Source organism: Lytechinus variegatus, chromosome 2 (genome assembly GCF_018143015.1).
Source record: "Lytechinus variegatus isolate NC3 chromosome 2, Lvar_3.0, whole genome shotgun sequence".
Taxonomy (NCBI): Eukaryota; Metazoa; Echinodermata; class Echinoidea; order Temnopleuroida; family Toxopneustidae; genus Lytechinus; species Lytechinus variegatus.
In genome coordinates, this window is record NC_054741.1 from 40,182,695 (window position 1) to 40,199,626 (window position 16,932).

Sequence of the window (16,932 nt, forward strand, 5' to 3'; positions counted from 1 at the left end):
AAACCAGAGTTTTATGTAAACCCGAGTTCAGAATGATCGCTGATACTTGATTACTCTTGTGTTGAAGTTTTATGCGATAGATTTATTTACTTTTTAAGGTATGATACTATTTCAAAATTTGATTATGGGGAAAGATTTCAGTCTTGATACCACGATATATCAAAAGTTTGTCGACCCTAAATGACCTTAGACCTTGATCATGTGATCTGAAACTCGTGCTAAACGATCAATAATACTGATTACCTTTCTGTCCAAGTTTCATGAACTAGATATACTTTTGAAGGTATGAAATTTCAGAAAATTACCCCAACATGGTCAAAGTTTATTGATTCTCAATGACCTTTGACCTTAATCATGTGGCCTAAAATTCATACAAAACAATCAGTGATATTTGATTAATACATATATGTTAAAGTTTCATTCATAGGTACCCCTTTGTATGATGACATTACAAACAACTTATCATCGGTTTAAGATTTTAATGTTGATGCCCAAAAAATTTTTAAAGGTCATTGACCCTAAATGTCCTTTGACCTTGGTCATGTGACCTGAAACTCATTTAAGATGATCAGTGATACTTGATTACAGTGTACAAGTTTCATGAACTAGCTCTTTATACATACTACGTTATGGTGACATTTCTAAAACTTAACATTGGTTAAGATTTCAATGTTGATGCCACCACCGCTGTAGCCGTTGAAAAAGTGGCGCCTATAGTCTTGTTCTGCTGTGCAGGCGAGACTGTTGTTATATTCTGCTTTTGTATAATGCTTCATACATGAGGGCCCAGTTTAATGAAAAGTTGACATGATTGCAACTCCTTCTGGAATATCACCTGTCATTGGAAGAGCCAATCAAAAAGAATTTTCACTTTTGTCATAGTAGTTGACATTCTAGCAATACTTGCTATAACAGCAACTTTTTATGAAATGGGACCCTGAATGACATTTCTATTAAAGCACTTTACAGATATATTATTTACCCTAGCAATCATTTGGACTAGTGTGTTAGAGAAATATGCATTGTGGACCTTAAAGTAGATCTATGATTTCAAAGTCTTTGTTAGTAATGATAATTATAATTGGCATTTGCATAGCACTTTATCAATCTATGACTGTTCAAAGCGCTTCACAGTTATCATTACCCGGTCACCGCATTCATAGAATTTCAAGCAGCCTGTTAGGCGCACACTTGCTAAACCAACCACAATGACGGTTTTCCTTCCGGTACCCAATTAGCACCTGGGTGAGAGTGTCAAAGTCTGGATTGACGCTTTGCCAAAGGGCGCTAGGCCATGGTGGGATTCGAACACATGACCGCTACACCTCGGTGCTTCCTCTTCCACTTTGTTGGTACAGGTGTTGGAGTTCGAAGCACAATTAGATTCTTTTCAAATCTATTGCTGTTCTGATTTGAAAATTGGTGCAACACCAAACTTGACTTCCCCCAATGTTTATATCATCACTGTTATTTTCTTTTGTATTACAGGTGAAGAAGATGTTTGCCCAGGTTGTAATAGCTATGGCTGATCATGATTACTTGTTACTAGAGGGTGGTCATCGTATGGTTGAATTCATCATCTGTCAGTGTACCCTTACTCCAGATGTACAGGTGAATTATTTTTTCATTTTAGAATTTTCAGAAATTTATTGGTTGACTTATCAGTAGTTTCTCTCTTTAATTTTGATTTTGTTCAATGACAATTAGTCCCCATCCTTGAGCAGTCTGCATAAGAGATATGAGTGGGTTATAAGTTGTATAATTATCATATGTGACTCGGCATACCGAAATGAGAGAAGTCGCAAATGAAAATTCCTAGAAATTCGACAAACTTATAAAAAAGTCAATATTTTGAAGATTTTTTTTTTTCATTTTTAGATTCTTCCATGTTTCATAATTACTGTGTGAAAAAAATGAGTGAATTTGATGACGGGAAAGTGATAAAAAAACAGTTGTTCTGCAAGTGTTTTTTCGGTCAGTTCGAATTTTTTTGATACTGGGCACGCTCGATTTCATCGAATTTCACTTCATACTAACCTCCGCCCCTAGCAACGTGACGCCATTGTTGATTGGCTATTCATTTAAACTCAAGTACAGCTGGCGGCGTCCGCCGATCGTCCGCTCAATCGATCGGTTCAATGAGCCTCAAAACAAAGATCAAAAGCATCGCTTTCAATAGGTATTCTGAAATTGAAAAGGGGGCTTCTTGACAAAAGTTAACAAACGGGATTCCACTTCTAAAGGGCTATTTTTTGTAATAATGGTAGTTAGCGTTAGCGTTAGCGATAGATTGATAGGCCTACCTGATTTAGAGTGTATAGCTTGTCTCGCGAAAAAGGTCATGCGTAAACGCAAAGTGTTTATATAACACGGTTTGTTGGCGAGGATTAATTTCATAAAATATAACATGGACATGTTGAAGATTCTCTTTATTATTTGCAAGTAGTGTTGTTATCTAGAAAAAAAATCCCGGTCCGAAACCGTCCCGGCAACTTCAAAATTTCCTTATCGGGATCCCGGCTCGTCCCGAATCCCGAAACATATCTCCACGCACAAATGCAATCCAAAAGTGTATACCTACATTTCCAGCCTTAAACACTGCGCACTGGCGGTGCACCAGACAGTCAAAGCATAGAACTATTAACTGTTAGCTCCATGGTCAAAGTGTGCATGCCACCACCGCAAATTGTAAACATTCACTCAAAACGTGGGGAAAATAATGATGAGACAGTCAAAGCGTGCCACCACCGCAAACTGTAAACATTAATGACCACTGACATGACCCGAATTATGTTTGAGTCGACCCAGCTGCTGATCTGACAGTCCAATAACACACGTGTCGGTGCCACTGATCTGTGGTCGGTGCGCACGTGGTTGACAATTGCGTAATGTCTTGTCAGTGCGCCTGTGGCCCTAGCTAGCCCGGAATTTTAACTTTCAGTTTCACTCTCTCTCCCTCTCTCGTAGCTCTGAACAGTATGATATCACCAAGGAGATATCTCCTTGATATCACTACTACTGAGAAAAGTGAATACTATCTTATCAGAGAAGCTTATTTGGAAATTTACACAAGATTAGTCCCGGCGGCCGGCACTTCGCATCAAAACAACAAACTCATTTTTTCTTTAGTCATGAATTACTTTCGATCGAGAAAACATTATTTGAATAGATACTCAGACTATTCACAGTAAAAAAAAATATTTTGAACAACTATTTAAATATTAAGAAACATTGTTTAAGCCAGTCAATATACAACTGTTTTTAAACTATTAAACCAATAGATTTTTTTTAAACTTTAAACAGTTTGTTTTTAAATATTTTTTGCAATTTCCAACGATATCATTTAAAACTGTTAATATCATTGATAATTTGTTTGATGCATTTAACAACATATTTTTACAACATAGGGTATGATATGACTTTCAAAACAATGTTGTTTCAAAGTTTAAACAACGCCACTTTAAACATCGCCAATTCTAACAGCGTTTTGGTACAATTTTATAATTTAAGTCGAAATATATCTAGGAGAAATGATTTGACCATAGAGCTATTAACAGCTCCATGATTTGACCGACTGGTTTGCAATTGTAAACATCAAGTCAACAGATGACAGATGGTCCCCAGTCGTGAACGACCAAGCACTTCCCGTAACCCCCCCCCTTCTCTCTCTCTCTCCCGGCTCTAACCAGCTGAAACATGATGCGCATTCGTCTAGTTGTTATTTGCAAACCCTTTCGCAAAAAAATACCCCAACAAATACAATCATCACAAAATTAATGGCGACTTTTTTTGCAAATTTGCAAATACTCATAGATCATCATCGTCAATTGTTAGTAAATTATTTCATGATAAATTCACTAGTCCATACATATCGTAGCAGATTCAACTCGAAAGTATGGGGTAAATGAATGACTCAGTAAAACGAACTGAGGTGAAAGAGGTCTGCACATGAGACTATACAGTAGACGATTGTTGTCTGCGTAGATCTCTCGGAGCCGTGTGCAAAGCTAGATTGCGTGCATGCTCATATGCGATCGACGAGTACAGATTGCATAATATTTTGAGGTGCATGTGCACACAGCCAGTTGAAACTAAATTGTTCTCTCGTATTTCGTAAGTACAATTACTAATTAGGGAAATATTACAACATGAATTTGGCCATTATTGATTTTATTTTCCTGCCGGGATACGGTCTAAGTTGATTGATCCCGGAACCGTCTCGGAGCCTCAGACCGCCGGGAATTCATCCCGATCCCGGACCGACTAACAACACTACTGATCGGGATGTTTCGAAGAGAAAACTTTAATTTCAAAATAAAGGGTTTAAAATACATAAAAGTGCTGTATGTTCGTGAATGTGGGTTAATTGATCTGCAGTATCATTAACAAAAGAAAAAAAAAGTTCATCATGAAAGCTTTGTGGGCTTTATTATTTCCAATTATTTTTGCCTTCAATTTTTTTAACATGTCTGAATGAACGATAGAGAAAGAAATAACTGTCAGAAATGACAGGAAGTCAGAGACAGTAGAATATTAACTTCGACAACTGAGGCACGGATCCAGGGGATGGCACGTCCCCCCCGAGAAGAAAAAAAAAAATTTGTAATGTAAAAATGCCATTGAAGCCGAGATGTACCCCGGGATGTACCCCTTTTTGAAATCGAAGACTTCTATTCCTTTTTTTTTTGCTTGGCAGTTTTTTGGCGGGTACGAAGTATCTATAATTAATGGTTGAAATCCTTTTTTGGAAAATCCTGGATCCGCCCCTGACTTTGATCAATGAAATATGGGACCATGCAGTAGGCCTGCATTTTTAATTTTTTGATAATGGTATACGGGTCTTATGATATTGATTGAAAATATTAGTCATTTAAAAACTATTTCTGCCAACTATTAACCTAGGCTCGAGTGAATTTGCTTACAATTTGCAAATTCGCCTTTTATTCCGGAGAGAAAATGTTTTTTTTTTTGGTGACTTTGTACCAGGAAATGGGTCCGCTCTGATCTCGAAATTGAAAGCATTACACAACTCCTCGGATTGGAGCCGCAGCTCAGCGCACGCTAGCTAGCCCAGGCTGCCCAGCAAAGATCGGCAATGTTGTTTTTCAGTCCAGGTCGGTCGACACGGCGACTCACAACAATCATAATTACAATATTCAATTCTATGGGATCTCGTCTATAAAGTAATCAAAGTTGAAATACCTGGATAATGATACAGTCAATTTTTTCTTCTCGTATATCTCCATACTATTTCCTTCTGTTTTTGTATTTCTTCCAATTCTTTGTAAACTAATACAAACGTGCACGAGGGCGCCCATGAACTTACGTAAACAGCTTGTGTTACTAACGCTTAGCTAGCTTAGCTTAATTCAATTCAATATGCGATTGATTTTGACTGCGCTGCACTGGCGCTCCTTTGAAAGAGCAACTCTATGTATGATGTCGAACTGTCTCAGTCCTGTTCACTGTTCACAAGACAAAAATACGCCGGCATTTTTTTAAAGGAAATATCTACGTCTCTAAAAGAATCCGCCACGTAAGAAGCACATGATCCTTACTCAATTTTCATTGTTAATGTTTTTATTATGCGTCGTTACTTCTCCCTTTTTTTGTATGACGGTCTGCGGGTTTGAGAATGAACTCGGCCCGGCCCGCAACCCGTGATCAGGGGCATACCGGCAGGTTAACCCGTACTGCAACGGGAGCGGGTTACAACATTAACGGTACAGCCAATCCATGTTTGCTGAGCACTCCTCCGCAGCAGCCAGTGGCATGGCTGGCGGCAGCGGTGTACAGGAAGACTTGAGCATCAAAGATTTTTACTGTCTTTTGATTGACTGAGCTGCTAGTTAAAGTTAAAATTATACCTGTTATTGACCAGTAGGACATTACCTTTAGACAGGCACGTACGCAAGGGGGGGTTTCGGGGGTTCAAACCCCCCCTTTCGTTTCCTTTTTTTTTTCTTTTTTTTTTTTTGCTTGTCTCCCCAGAGGTCGGTCTGGTCAAGGAGTTACCGGGCAACAGCCTGATAACTCCTTGGTTTGGTTACGGACAGTTCCCCTACCCAATAATGTATATGACAGCAATAATGAACAGAATCTCATGTTTCCGACGAAAAACACAGAACAAATTTCTGCTCGCTTCGCTCGCTCCATTTTATTATATCTTTGATTTCCGCATGTCGCCGACATGATCACGGTATTGCCATTAACAAGGCCATACATGATTATCATGATGTACTTATGAATACAAGTGAACCAAGTCAAAGACATACGTTTTCTTACAAAATATGTTTTACCAATATGAAAACCAAAATGACGGAAAACGCTAAAATGTCGGTTAGCTCGGTTAGCTCGCTCCGCTTGCTCGTAATAATTTATGAAATTCCATAAGTATCTAGTCTCCTGTTCAAGGCCGTATTATGAGTGTTACGAATAGAAGGACATGTAGCATCGACTAATACTTGATTTACTAACAAACTATTGACAAGAAATGTATGTTTTGACGGGAAAACGCGAAAATTTCGGCTCGCTCACTCCGCTCGCTCGTAATCATTTATGAAATTTCTTAAGTTTCTAGTCTCTTGATCAAGGCCATATCATGAGACTTACGAGCAGAAGGACATGTATCATCAACTAATATGTAATCATTACCAACAAGCTATTGAGAAGAATTGTATGTTTTAACGGAAAAATGCAAACATTTCGGATCGCTTGCTCCGCTCGCTCGTAATTCATGACATTTCTCAAGTTTCTAGTGTTCTGATCAAGGCCATATCCAGGCGCGTAGCCGGGGGGGGCGGTCGCCCCCCAAAAAACGTCCCCAAAAAGAAAAAAAAAGAAGGGAAACAAGGAGAGGAGAAAAGGAAAAGGGAAGGAAGGAAAGGGAAGAAAGGTAGCTTTGTGTTTTTTCTATTTATTCTTTATTTTTTTCTCAAAAGAGAAACTCCTTCACTCTTCTTGCTTTAAATTCATATATGAATTTTGCTTCCGCGCTGCACGCGGTTAAATGACAATATTGAAGTTTTCCATTGTTCCCCACCTTTCCTCTAACCCTGTTTTTCCACCTCAGCTATGTGCTTCTTGCCAGTTAAAGTTAAAATTGTATACATTAGGGCATGAATTTGAGTAAGGTTAGGCCGAAGTAAATGTATGAAGTTATCTTTTTTTTTCAATTGATCGCGCAACTTCTGGTCTGGTCGGCTCCCGAGCGGGTAAAATCTTTATATCAGTTTCTGCCGTCACCTCCATAAAGTACGCTTCTCCCGCTTTTCAGCTCATTACTATAAACAACCATAATTTGGGGGCAAACAGGTTCCTAATTTAAAAAGAGGAAGGTATGGAATTCGTGTCGTATTAAATAAAAAAGTACAATACTTTTTTTATCAAATTGTATTAAACTTCATGTCATTTCCCTGTATACATTCATCTCCTGTCCTGTTTTGCGCCCTCAGTTTGAAATTTTGAATGACACTTAAGTTTCTTTATATTCAAAATGAAGCGCTTCAGGATAAGTCAAAAAAATTAATCATCCTTTATTATATAGATAGATAATTTCAATAAATCACAGAAGTTTCAACTTTATGCGCACTATTTTCCTTGTAATGAAGTTCAATAATCTTCGAAAATCAATTGAATTAGAGAGACGATTGGGTATTAGAGATATCTACATTTGATGAAACGTCCGCCCTTTGAAATTTCAGAGTTTCATTGCTCATCGCGGGGAGGAATATCTTCCTCTACCAATCTTTTCCTCTGTTTTGCGAGTTAAAAATATGCACTGATGCTAAATTGTTTGTAATCAAATCTGATCTTTCCAAAGAAAGTTTCAATATATCTTTGAGAATACCCTTTTTTCGGGACCCTTTTTATGGCAAGAAAAATTGATAAATCACTTTAGCTTCCGCGCTTCGCGCGGAGTTATTATCATTTTAATTTCCTCCATTGTATACCTCTTTTGTGCGTTTACAATCACTTTTGAAAACAAGGTTCAAAATCGCAATATAGTCAACCGAATTGGAGGTACTAGAGACAAGAGAAACTGCTCCTTTTCATTTTAATTTATGAAACACTAAAAGCTTCGCGCTTTGCGCGGGAGGGGGAAACTCCCCCTCCCGGCACCCACCCCCTAGGGAGCGCGCTTCGCGCGCTCTGTAAGTGTTGGCACGCTTCGCATGCATTTACCGCCCCCTCCAAAATGAAATCCTGGCTACGCGGTTGGCCATATCATGAGTGCTACGATCCGAAGTACATGTAGCATTGACTATGATACCAACAAACTATTGACAAAAAGGTTATGTTTTCAACGCAAAAACGAGAACATTTCTGCTCGCTCGCGGGTCATGACCGCACTGTTACATACCCATCCCCACTTCAATGTTATTGTCTTATTTGCAGCGCTGGAAAAAAAAAAAAAAAATCATTACCTCCCCCCACCGCTCATCACTTTTTAGAGACTGGGCGGGAGATTAAAAAAAAAATCAGCTCGAAAACCCCCCCTTTCAAAAATCCTGCGTACGCGCCTGCCTTTAGATGTTGCCTACTATCACTTTTCCAAAAAAAAAATATAAAATAAATCACAGAAAAACAGAAAGCTTGTTCCCTGCAAAATTTCCACACACTCAGTTAGCTAAAAAGCTCGGAGTGCCATCTTTTGTCTCATACGTTGTAGCTTGGAGCATAGCAAAACAGAAATTGTCTAAGTCAAGAAAGCAATAATTTTAAGTGTACAACAAAGTTTTCTATTTCAAATATTCACAGTTATTCTATTCACCTTTTTCTCTTTTAATTGATATTGTACAACAAAATTTCATCCGCATTTATTTTTTATTTGTATTTCTCTCTTGCTTGTCTCTTCTCTCAAACTACCAGCAATGATGAAGAAAAAAATATGAAGCCAGAATTAGTATTTCAAACTTTCTCACTTTTTTCTATTTTTCTCTTTCTCCTCTCATTTTCTCTCTGCGATAAATGAAAAAGCTTTTGTGTATCAAGCATTCTAATTCACTCTGGTTTCATGCCCTTTTCCTTTTAATTCATAACGGGATGCGACGCTAGATCTTCGACCCCCCTCCCATATAGATTCTCTCTCTTGCTTTCTCGCTAGCGAAAGTGCACGCCCTTATATTTTGCTCGCTGAGAAAGCCGACGTGACAATCTTTGTTAAAAATATCAGCGAATAAATTTTATCTCCGAGCCTGTTCACAAATTATTTGACCATTTGATGGTGTTTAGTTATCTGAATACAATTCCTCTTCGTCATCAACAGGTAATAGGGTCTGTATTTATAAAAAAATTATACACTGTACAATTGATATAGTTATCAATCCATACCAAAGATTCATCCAAATACAAGAAGAATCACAATGAACGCGATGAGCTTCTTGGGATAGCTGCCCGTACGTTCAGCACAAAGCACAGACCTTATGATTATCTCACAATTTCATAGTCAAACACTTACAACGCTGAAATAATCACTTGTAATTTTATTGCTTCAGTTTCTCTGAGAAAACATTAAAATATTGCTTCAAATATATAGAATAAAACACAGATTTCATTATTTCTGGCTGAAATTATTTCCTCATTTTTTTATTCAAGATGAAAAAATTGGGGGTGCTGTTTATTTACAGCTGCGTTTTATTTTCCATAAAAAATAGAAGTTTTTGTTGTGAAGATGTTTTAAGAATTCTGTATAAAGTTATGTGGATCAAGAATCCTGTTTTACTATTTGGTCAAATGATTTGAAATTGCTGTTATCATTGTAGCTATGCTAAAGCCTCTGTAATATTTGCATTTAAATCGTTTATCACTAACTTTATCATAAGTTTCTAAGTACTGTACAATAATGCATTGACTGTAACTTTAGAGCAGTTGATATGTACTCTGCATTTCAAGGAATTCTTGCCAAGTTCCCATTGACTTTACCTGTCATGAACTAGTACTCAGAAATATGTCAATAGATTACTATATATGCATATCATTCTCATTGTTATCACAACAGTGTAGTAGACATTGCCATTAATTTCACTAAATGCATTTATTTTTTTTGTTTCAGACTGGTAAAAGGAATCCTGATCCGGAGTTTGTGAGTAATGAAGCTTTAAGATCTATGAGTGAGAATGTGCTTCATCTCATTACTACAACTATTGGTAGCATGGAAGAGGTACAACTTTTTATTTTATCAGATTTGCCCTTGATTTGTAACACTGACAATGATATTATGATTTTCAACAATTCTCCATGTGGTATTCTTTTTTTTGTGCCTCATTTTATAAACTTCCCTCATAGCCTGAACCTAGTCACTGCTGCATGAAAGTTTCTATTTTGGTATATTTGCCTTTTGATCTTAACTTCCATGAAATCCTTGACTTTGATTTGCTGTGGGCCTGGGAAGAATGTCAGTTTTACCATTCGATTATTTCTTGAAAAAAACACTTGAATCAGTTGATTGTTCGTCAGGGTCACGTCTTCTAAGCCAATAGTTGACCTACTTCAAAGACCTCCCAAATAGGATTTTCAATTATTGAACATCTAGATAGAGTTCCTCATAAAGGAAAGTAAGCCTTTTATTCCCCCTTCTCTTTGATTTCTATTTCAAAAGAATCTATATGAAAGGAGATAAAAGCTTTCACTTTATTGTTCCAATGAAAAATCTTTCCTAAATCAAGGCTTGTATTACGCATCCCTCCAAGTGCAACACCCCTGTATATATGAATGAATCAGCCTTCAGTCTTCGGTCCAATTTATGTCTCTGTAAACAACTTATTCATGAAGTATTCTTTGAGACACACATATGTGGTACCTTTTACTTGTTGAAAATTTTCATCCATTGCCCACACCATGGCCCAACCCCCACCAGTGGCACTGCCCATGATGTTAGAAATATTTATCATCAGAAGTACCTATAAAAATTACAATTTTTTTATCATTTGAACCTATAATTGGGTCTATTTTGGGAGACGAGTGACATCTGGAATTAGGTGATGGCACATGTTGGAATGTTATTTTGATTGTGTGAGGGGGGGGGGGCAGCCAGATTGCATTGTCTTGAAACATGAAAGGATTCTTAATCCCACCGCTATCTTTCTCTCTCTTACACACACAGAGAGGGGGAGGGGTCAATTTGTTTCTGAAGTCACAACCTTTCCATATTGGGAACGCACGTGGCTTCTTCTTTGTCTCTCAAGTTTAATTGGCCATTGATTGTCCAATCACATATCGGCTAGTTGTGTGTGTGTACTTTCTGTTTTAAGCACACAGACATGCAACCATAGAGTTATATACCTGGTACACCTATACATACAACATACATGGTGTATCGAGGGCAAGGCTGAGTGGGATTACAATTTTCAGACCTCTTTCAGGTTTTTGTTTAACTGTGAATGTGATACAATCATTGTTCATTTTTGACAAATTACATAGGGAACATCCTTTTTAAACCTGTATCAAGTATTTTCATGTTATCAGTGTTATCTTGTCATTTCGTTACTATTACTTGAGTATTTGAGTTATTCCAAGTGTCTAATCTGGATCTGCCGAACAGTGCAAATTTTGCTAATTGATTTGCGATCGGCGGCAAGCCATTATTTTAACCATTCGATCAATCATTGTTTACTCCCAGACCTAATTGGCTGTATTACCATGGTAGTTACTATTGGATGATGCAGTTATCAAAACAGTAACATTTCTGGAAAAGGCCCTTGTCTGGGCCATCGAGTGTCAAACTGTATGAACTATCTCCTTGAAACCTTGAAGAATGCCATCATTAAGCAGCTCCAAAGCTATCCCGTGATGATGGCATAAAATGTGTACCAGTTACTATGACAGTTTGGTTTGAACAGTCACATTGGAAGAGTGACCAAAATTATTTACATTGTTCTTTTACTCCACTGTCCAAGTACTGCCCATTCAGGGATGTTATTAGTGTGATGGTCCTAACTTGTGTTGTAATTCTCCTCTCTCAGGTTTTATGGCCATTCCTGTTGGAGTTCCTAGCTTTACCTCAGTACACGGACGCCATGATGCCATTGTGTCGTAACCTAGCCTACATAGCATCTAAGAAACGAGAAGCCCAAGATGAGGATTATATGATAGACTTTGAGACACTTGTCAATGTTCCCAGACCATGCTCTATCATTGCCAGGCTCATGGTGAGTCAAGATACTGCTAATAGCTGCATCTCAGAAATCTTCCTCAGGGAGTGTATCATGTGCTTCTATTTTATGTTGGTAGTGTGCCTGAATCCTACGATTGGGGTCATGATTTATCTATAAATAATTGAACCATCTTTAGTAAATTCATCACTGTATAAACACTGAATGTTATCATCATCTGACTCTCGCCTTTCAAACAGAGGGTCATGTGTTCGAATCCTAACCATGGCGTGTTTTCCTTCAGCAAGAAATTTATCCGCAATGTGCTGCACTCGACCCAGGTGAGGTGAATGGGTACCCGGCAGGATTAATTCCTTGCATGCACTGAGCGCCGGTGATGGCAGCTCGAGCTAAAGCCGGGGTAATAATAGCAGCGCTTTGTATCCTCAGGCAAAAGGCGCTTTATAAATACCGCTATTATTATTATTATCATTGAGGTTGAGGATAATATGTGTGTATGTAATTGTAGAATAGACTTAATTAGGTAGTATGCAAGAACAATAATGGGGTATTTCAAGAAACTTGCAATCAATTGCAAGTCTATTTTGGTCCCTTAATCAATCAAATGTCTTGTAGTTAATTGAAAATTAGTGATTGATTGTTAATCTGCTCCTTGAAACAAGAAGGACAATGTGATTTGCTGCAGCTAATGTTGATCTATCAGTTGTAAAATTGCAACAGAATATTTGCAATTGATTTGAAATATTTCTTGCAACACCCCCAAAGGAAGACTTATGTATGTGTAAATGTTTACATAACAGAGACAAAATATGCTTATCAAATATGTTTATCAGTTATTGCTTTGGTCATCGTTGGTCAGGGGTGGGGACATATTCATGATCTATTCTGATTTCTAGCAATTCTAGCAATTGTACTGAGAGATTTATTAGCCTGAAATTTCTTGAATGCTGTTGTTAAAGATTTTAATCAAATCAGGGGAACATTGACTCATGCCCTATATGTATCCAATTGTTTGATAACCACGTAGCTCTGTTTAAAATGATAACAATCCACCACCTCTTTTTTTTCAGGTAATGGCCGGTAGACCAGACAATGGTCGTCAGAGAGGTGTGTATGTTCTCAAGTTGATGCTAGGGTTATCTCCGAACCTGAATGAATCAATAGCAGACATGTGGGATGCAGTCATTCCCAAGCTCATACAGTATTTAGAGGGTGAGTATTACAATGCAGTCTGCTTGGCCAGGTTGATATTTGAGTATACATCATGGAGGGTACTATATTTGAAACGGAACAGAGATTGATTGATGATTATTATAACTCATCCTTAATCAAAATGACCCATCATTCTAAGGCTTAGAATCTCCTCTTTTATTTGATAAAATCAATATTACCAATATTTCACACATGAATGGGTCAAAACGATTTAAAAAGAGGAAACCATAAAGTTGTTTGGTGGGCAGTATCAGAAATTCTCTTTAAAATCCAAATATTTCAAAAATTAATTTCCTGCCCTTTCACATGACACCAAAACCAATAAAAATGCCTCAGAAATAAGAAAATTATGATCATTTGAAATAGTACTTGTATATCAATAATTCAATTCAATAAATTTGTTTGAGTGTTGCACTTCCTAGCAAGAGACAAAAGATAAAAAAAAAGATTTAATGTGGATGATTACTAGGCCTGGGTTTGAAGCGGACGGAACACCGGATTCCATCCAATGTGTACAGGTTCCAGTTTTGTTTTTTCCGTTCTGGTATTCCGGTAAAACATTGTAATATATAACGAATGGTTTAACATTTTCTTCTGAATATCTTAACATAATTGTCAAGTATGTTTTATTCAGTCTTACCAATCATAACCCAGGTTTCTTTGTTACATTTCAGGTGATCACCAAGAAAAATATGATGAGAAGACGGGGAAAAAAACTTGCCCATGTTTACGTGGCCATCTTGTTCTCTTTGTAAGTAGCTAAGCTACAAGATGCACATAGAGGGCGGCAGACTCTATATGCGTCTCATAGCTTAACTACTAACAAAAGAAAACAAGATGGCCATGTAAACATCAGCAAGTTTCTTCCCCCGTCTTCTCATAATATTTTTCTTGTTTTTTCCGAATAAATGTTTATTCATGAATGGGGAAGTATATGCCATATTAAGCTCATTTTTCATTTATGGGAAGATAGGAAAAGACTAAATGCTTTAGATTTCACTTTTCTTCAGGTATGGAGGGGGGGATGTGAAATTGTAGATGTGAATTTTCAAAAAGGAAAAGTGCACTTCTGATGTCAATTTGTCTCACCAATGATTGTTATTTGTAAACACTAAACCCTATGTACCAAGATTCCTGTGACCTCACACTTTGAACTTTCAGTACGAGATTTAGCAACAAGAGCAAGTTGATCTTGTATGTAATTTCCATCCCAAACAGACATTGATATCTTTTTTTTCTTGTTAGATAATCTTGATAATCCTGACAAGTGGTCCCAGAAAGCTTGGGAGGATCTTCTCTTAAAGGTAATCATTGATGCTCTCCTATCAATTAAATAATTCCTGTGAAGTGCTTGTTTCAATTGTTCTTTGTACTGTGTTTTTTTTAATTCCTGATTTACATCATTAGATTGTTAAAAGCGTATTTGGGTAGATAAATAATAATAACAATTTTTTATACCGCAAAAATGCCTCTAAGCGTTTAAGACAAAGGAAAATGAAGTATAAAGGAAACAGAAATAGAAATACTTTGCAGAACAAAATGTATCAAAACTAATATAACAATTTACAACTTTCTCACCACATCATGAATAAAGAAATACCATCAGATGGGCCAATAAACATATGATATGATCAATTTAAGATTTAAAAAGATGAGTTTTAAGCATAACTTTAAATGTATTAACACCGTTGGCATTGCAAATTTGTAGGGGGAGTTTGTTCCAAAGAAATGAAGCTGCATAATAGAAAGAACGCTGACCGTATTGTTTGTAAGAAGTATGAGATTGAGAAAGAAGAGATTGAGAAGCAGAACGTAGAACTCGAACTGGCTGATATCGAGGAAGGAGTTCAGAAAGGTATGAAGGAGCTAGACCATGATATGACTTGAAAGCAAGAAGAAGAATTTTGTAGGTGATACGAGAAACAATAGGAAGCCAGTGGAGTTTGCGAAGCACAGGAGTAATGTGGGAAGAACGAGGAACACAGGAAACAAGACGAGCCGCAGTGTTTTGGATGAGCTGGAGCTTTGAGGTCATTTTTGTGGAAAGGTCAAAGAGAAGGGAATTACAATTATCCAAGCGAGATGTAACAAAAGCATGAATAAGACGATGGGATGTATTCTGATTAAGAAACCTACGGATTTTACTTATTTTTCTTAAAGCTACAAAGGTAGACTAACATCAACATTTTGAGACATGGAAAGGGATGAATCCATGACAGCACCAAGATTTCCGCAATATATTTGAAGGCTTAATTACAGACTGCTCGATCCTTACACTAATTTGGGGAACATCAGAACAGTACTTAGAATGAAAGTGAACAAGTTCAGTCTTAGAATCATTTAAAGAAAGTTTATTCTGAAATTACCAAGTTCTAACATCCTTCAAACAATCTTCCATTTTTTTTGATAGCACAAAAGCGATCCCTAGAACTAAAAGTGGTGTATAATTGAACATCGTCAGGGTACATCATACATGAAATACCGTGTGACCTTATAATATCCTGAAGGGGGGATATAAACATTGTAAAAATCAACGGACCAGCCACAGAGCCCTGTGGAACTCCAGACCACAGGTTACGTCTGTCAGAATTCACAGATTCAAGAGACACAGTCTGGAAACGATTAGATAAATACCACTTCAAAGCAGTACCACCAAAGCCAAACTGTGAGGATAACCTTTCCTTCAATAAACAAATATCGATTGTTCAAAAGCGGAAGAAAATTCTAAAGTACCAATATGGTTTCTTGCTCCTTGTCAAGGCCACATAAGATACCATTTTGGACATGAACTAGGGCTGTCTCAGTGCTATGGAAAGCTCTATATGCAGACTGAGCAAAATTAAACAAATTATTCTCATCAAGATATTTCGTAGTTTGACTGACTACCACTCTTTCAATGAGCTTAGATACAAAAGATAGCCTAGAAACAGGACGATAATTACTCAAAACTTCTGGATCTAAATGTGTTTTCTTTAACAAGAGTTGAACTGAAGCTTCCTTAAATTTATCAGGAAAAACACCTGTTGACAATGATTTGTTTATGATAACTGTCAACACAGGAAGAAGTTCATCGATGCACAAAGTGAAAACAGAAGATGGCAATGGATCAAGATCACATGATGTCTTAGAAGCGTTCTTAATTATTTTCAAAACATTCGACGGTGTTATAGTGTCAAACGAAGTAAAGTTAGAATGGCAGGCATCACGCAACCGAACAGAATGTGGAGGTAGGGGTGTTGCATCAATTTTAGCTCTGAGCATTCTGATCTTTTGCTCAAAGAAATCTGCAAATCTGTCTGCAACTTCCTTAGGATTCTCATGCTGCGGTAGCTTAAGAGTCTGGTTACCATGACAAAGTTTTCAACGACACTAAAAAGGCTGCGCTCATCACACTGGGAGATCTCATTAATGTGATAGTTTAATTTGGCATTTGACAAGCGGTTGCGATAAATGCTACACTGTTTTATATAAATGACTTTGTCAACAGTCAGACCAGACTTTCACCACTTCCGTTCAAGTTGCCGTTGTTTCTGCTTTTCTACACGAAGAGAATCTGAAAACCAAAGGGAGTGAGGACGAACAACAATTACTTTCTCTATCTTTGGTG

The 16,932-nt window shown here is 37.3% G+C and overlaps 1 protein-coding gene across 1 annotated transcript in view; it reads left to right on the forward strand.

Moving 5' to 3' along the window:
- The window catches only part of LOC121408090 (maestro heat-like repeat-containing protein family member 1), a 145,047-nt gene that overhangs the window by 43,961 nt on the left and 84,154 nt on the right, over positions 1–16,932 (forward strand). Inside the window, exons 11-15 of the mRNA XM_041599430.1 lie at positions 1,489–1,611; positions 10,055–10,162; positions 11,964–12,149; positions 13,184–13,325; positions 14,571–14,629. Coding sequence (XP_041455364.1) covers positions 1,489–1,611; positions 10,055–10,162; positions 11,964–12,149; positions 13,184–13,325; positions 14,571–14,629 — 618 coding nt within the window. The remainder of the gene's footprint in view (positions 1–1,488; positions 1,612–10,054; positions 10,163–11,963; positions 12,150–13,183; positions 13,326–14,570; positions 14,630–16,932) is intronic.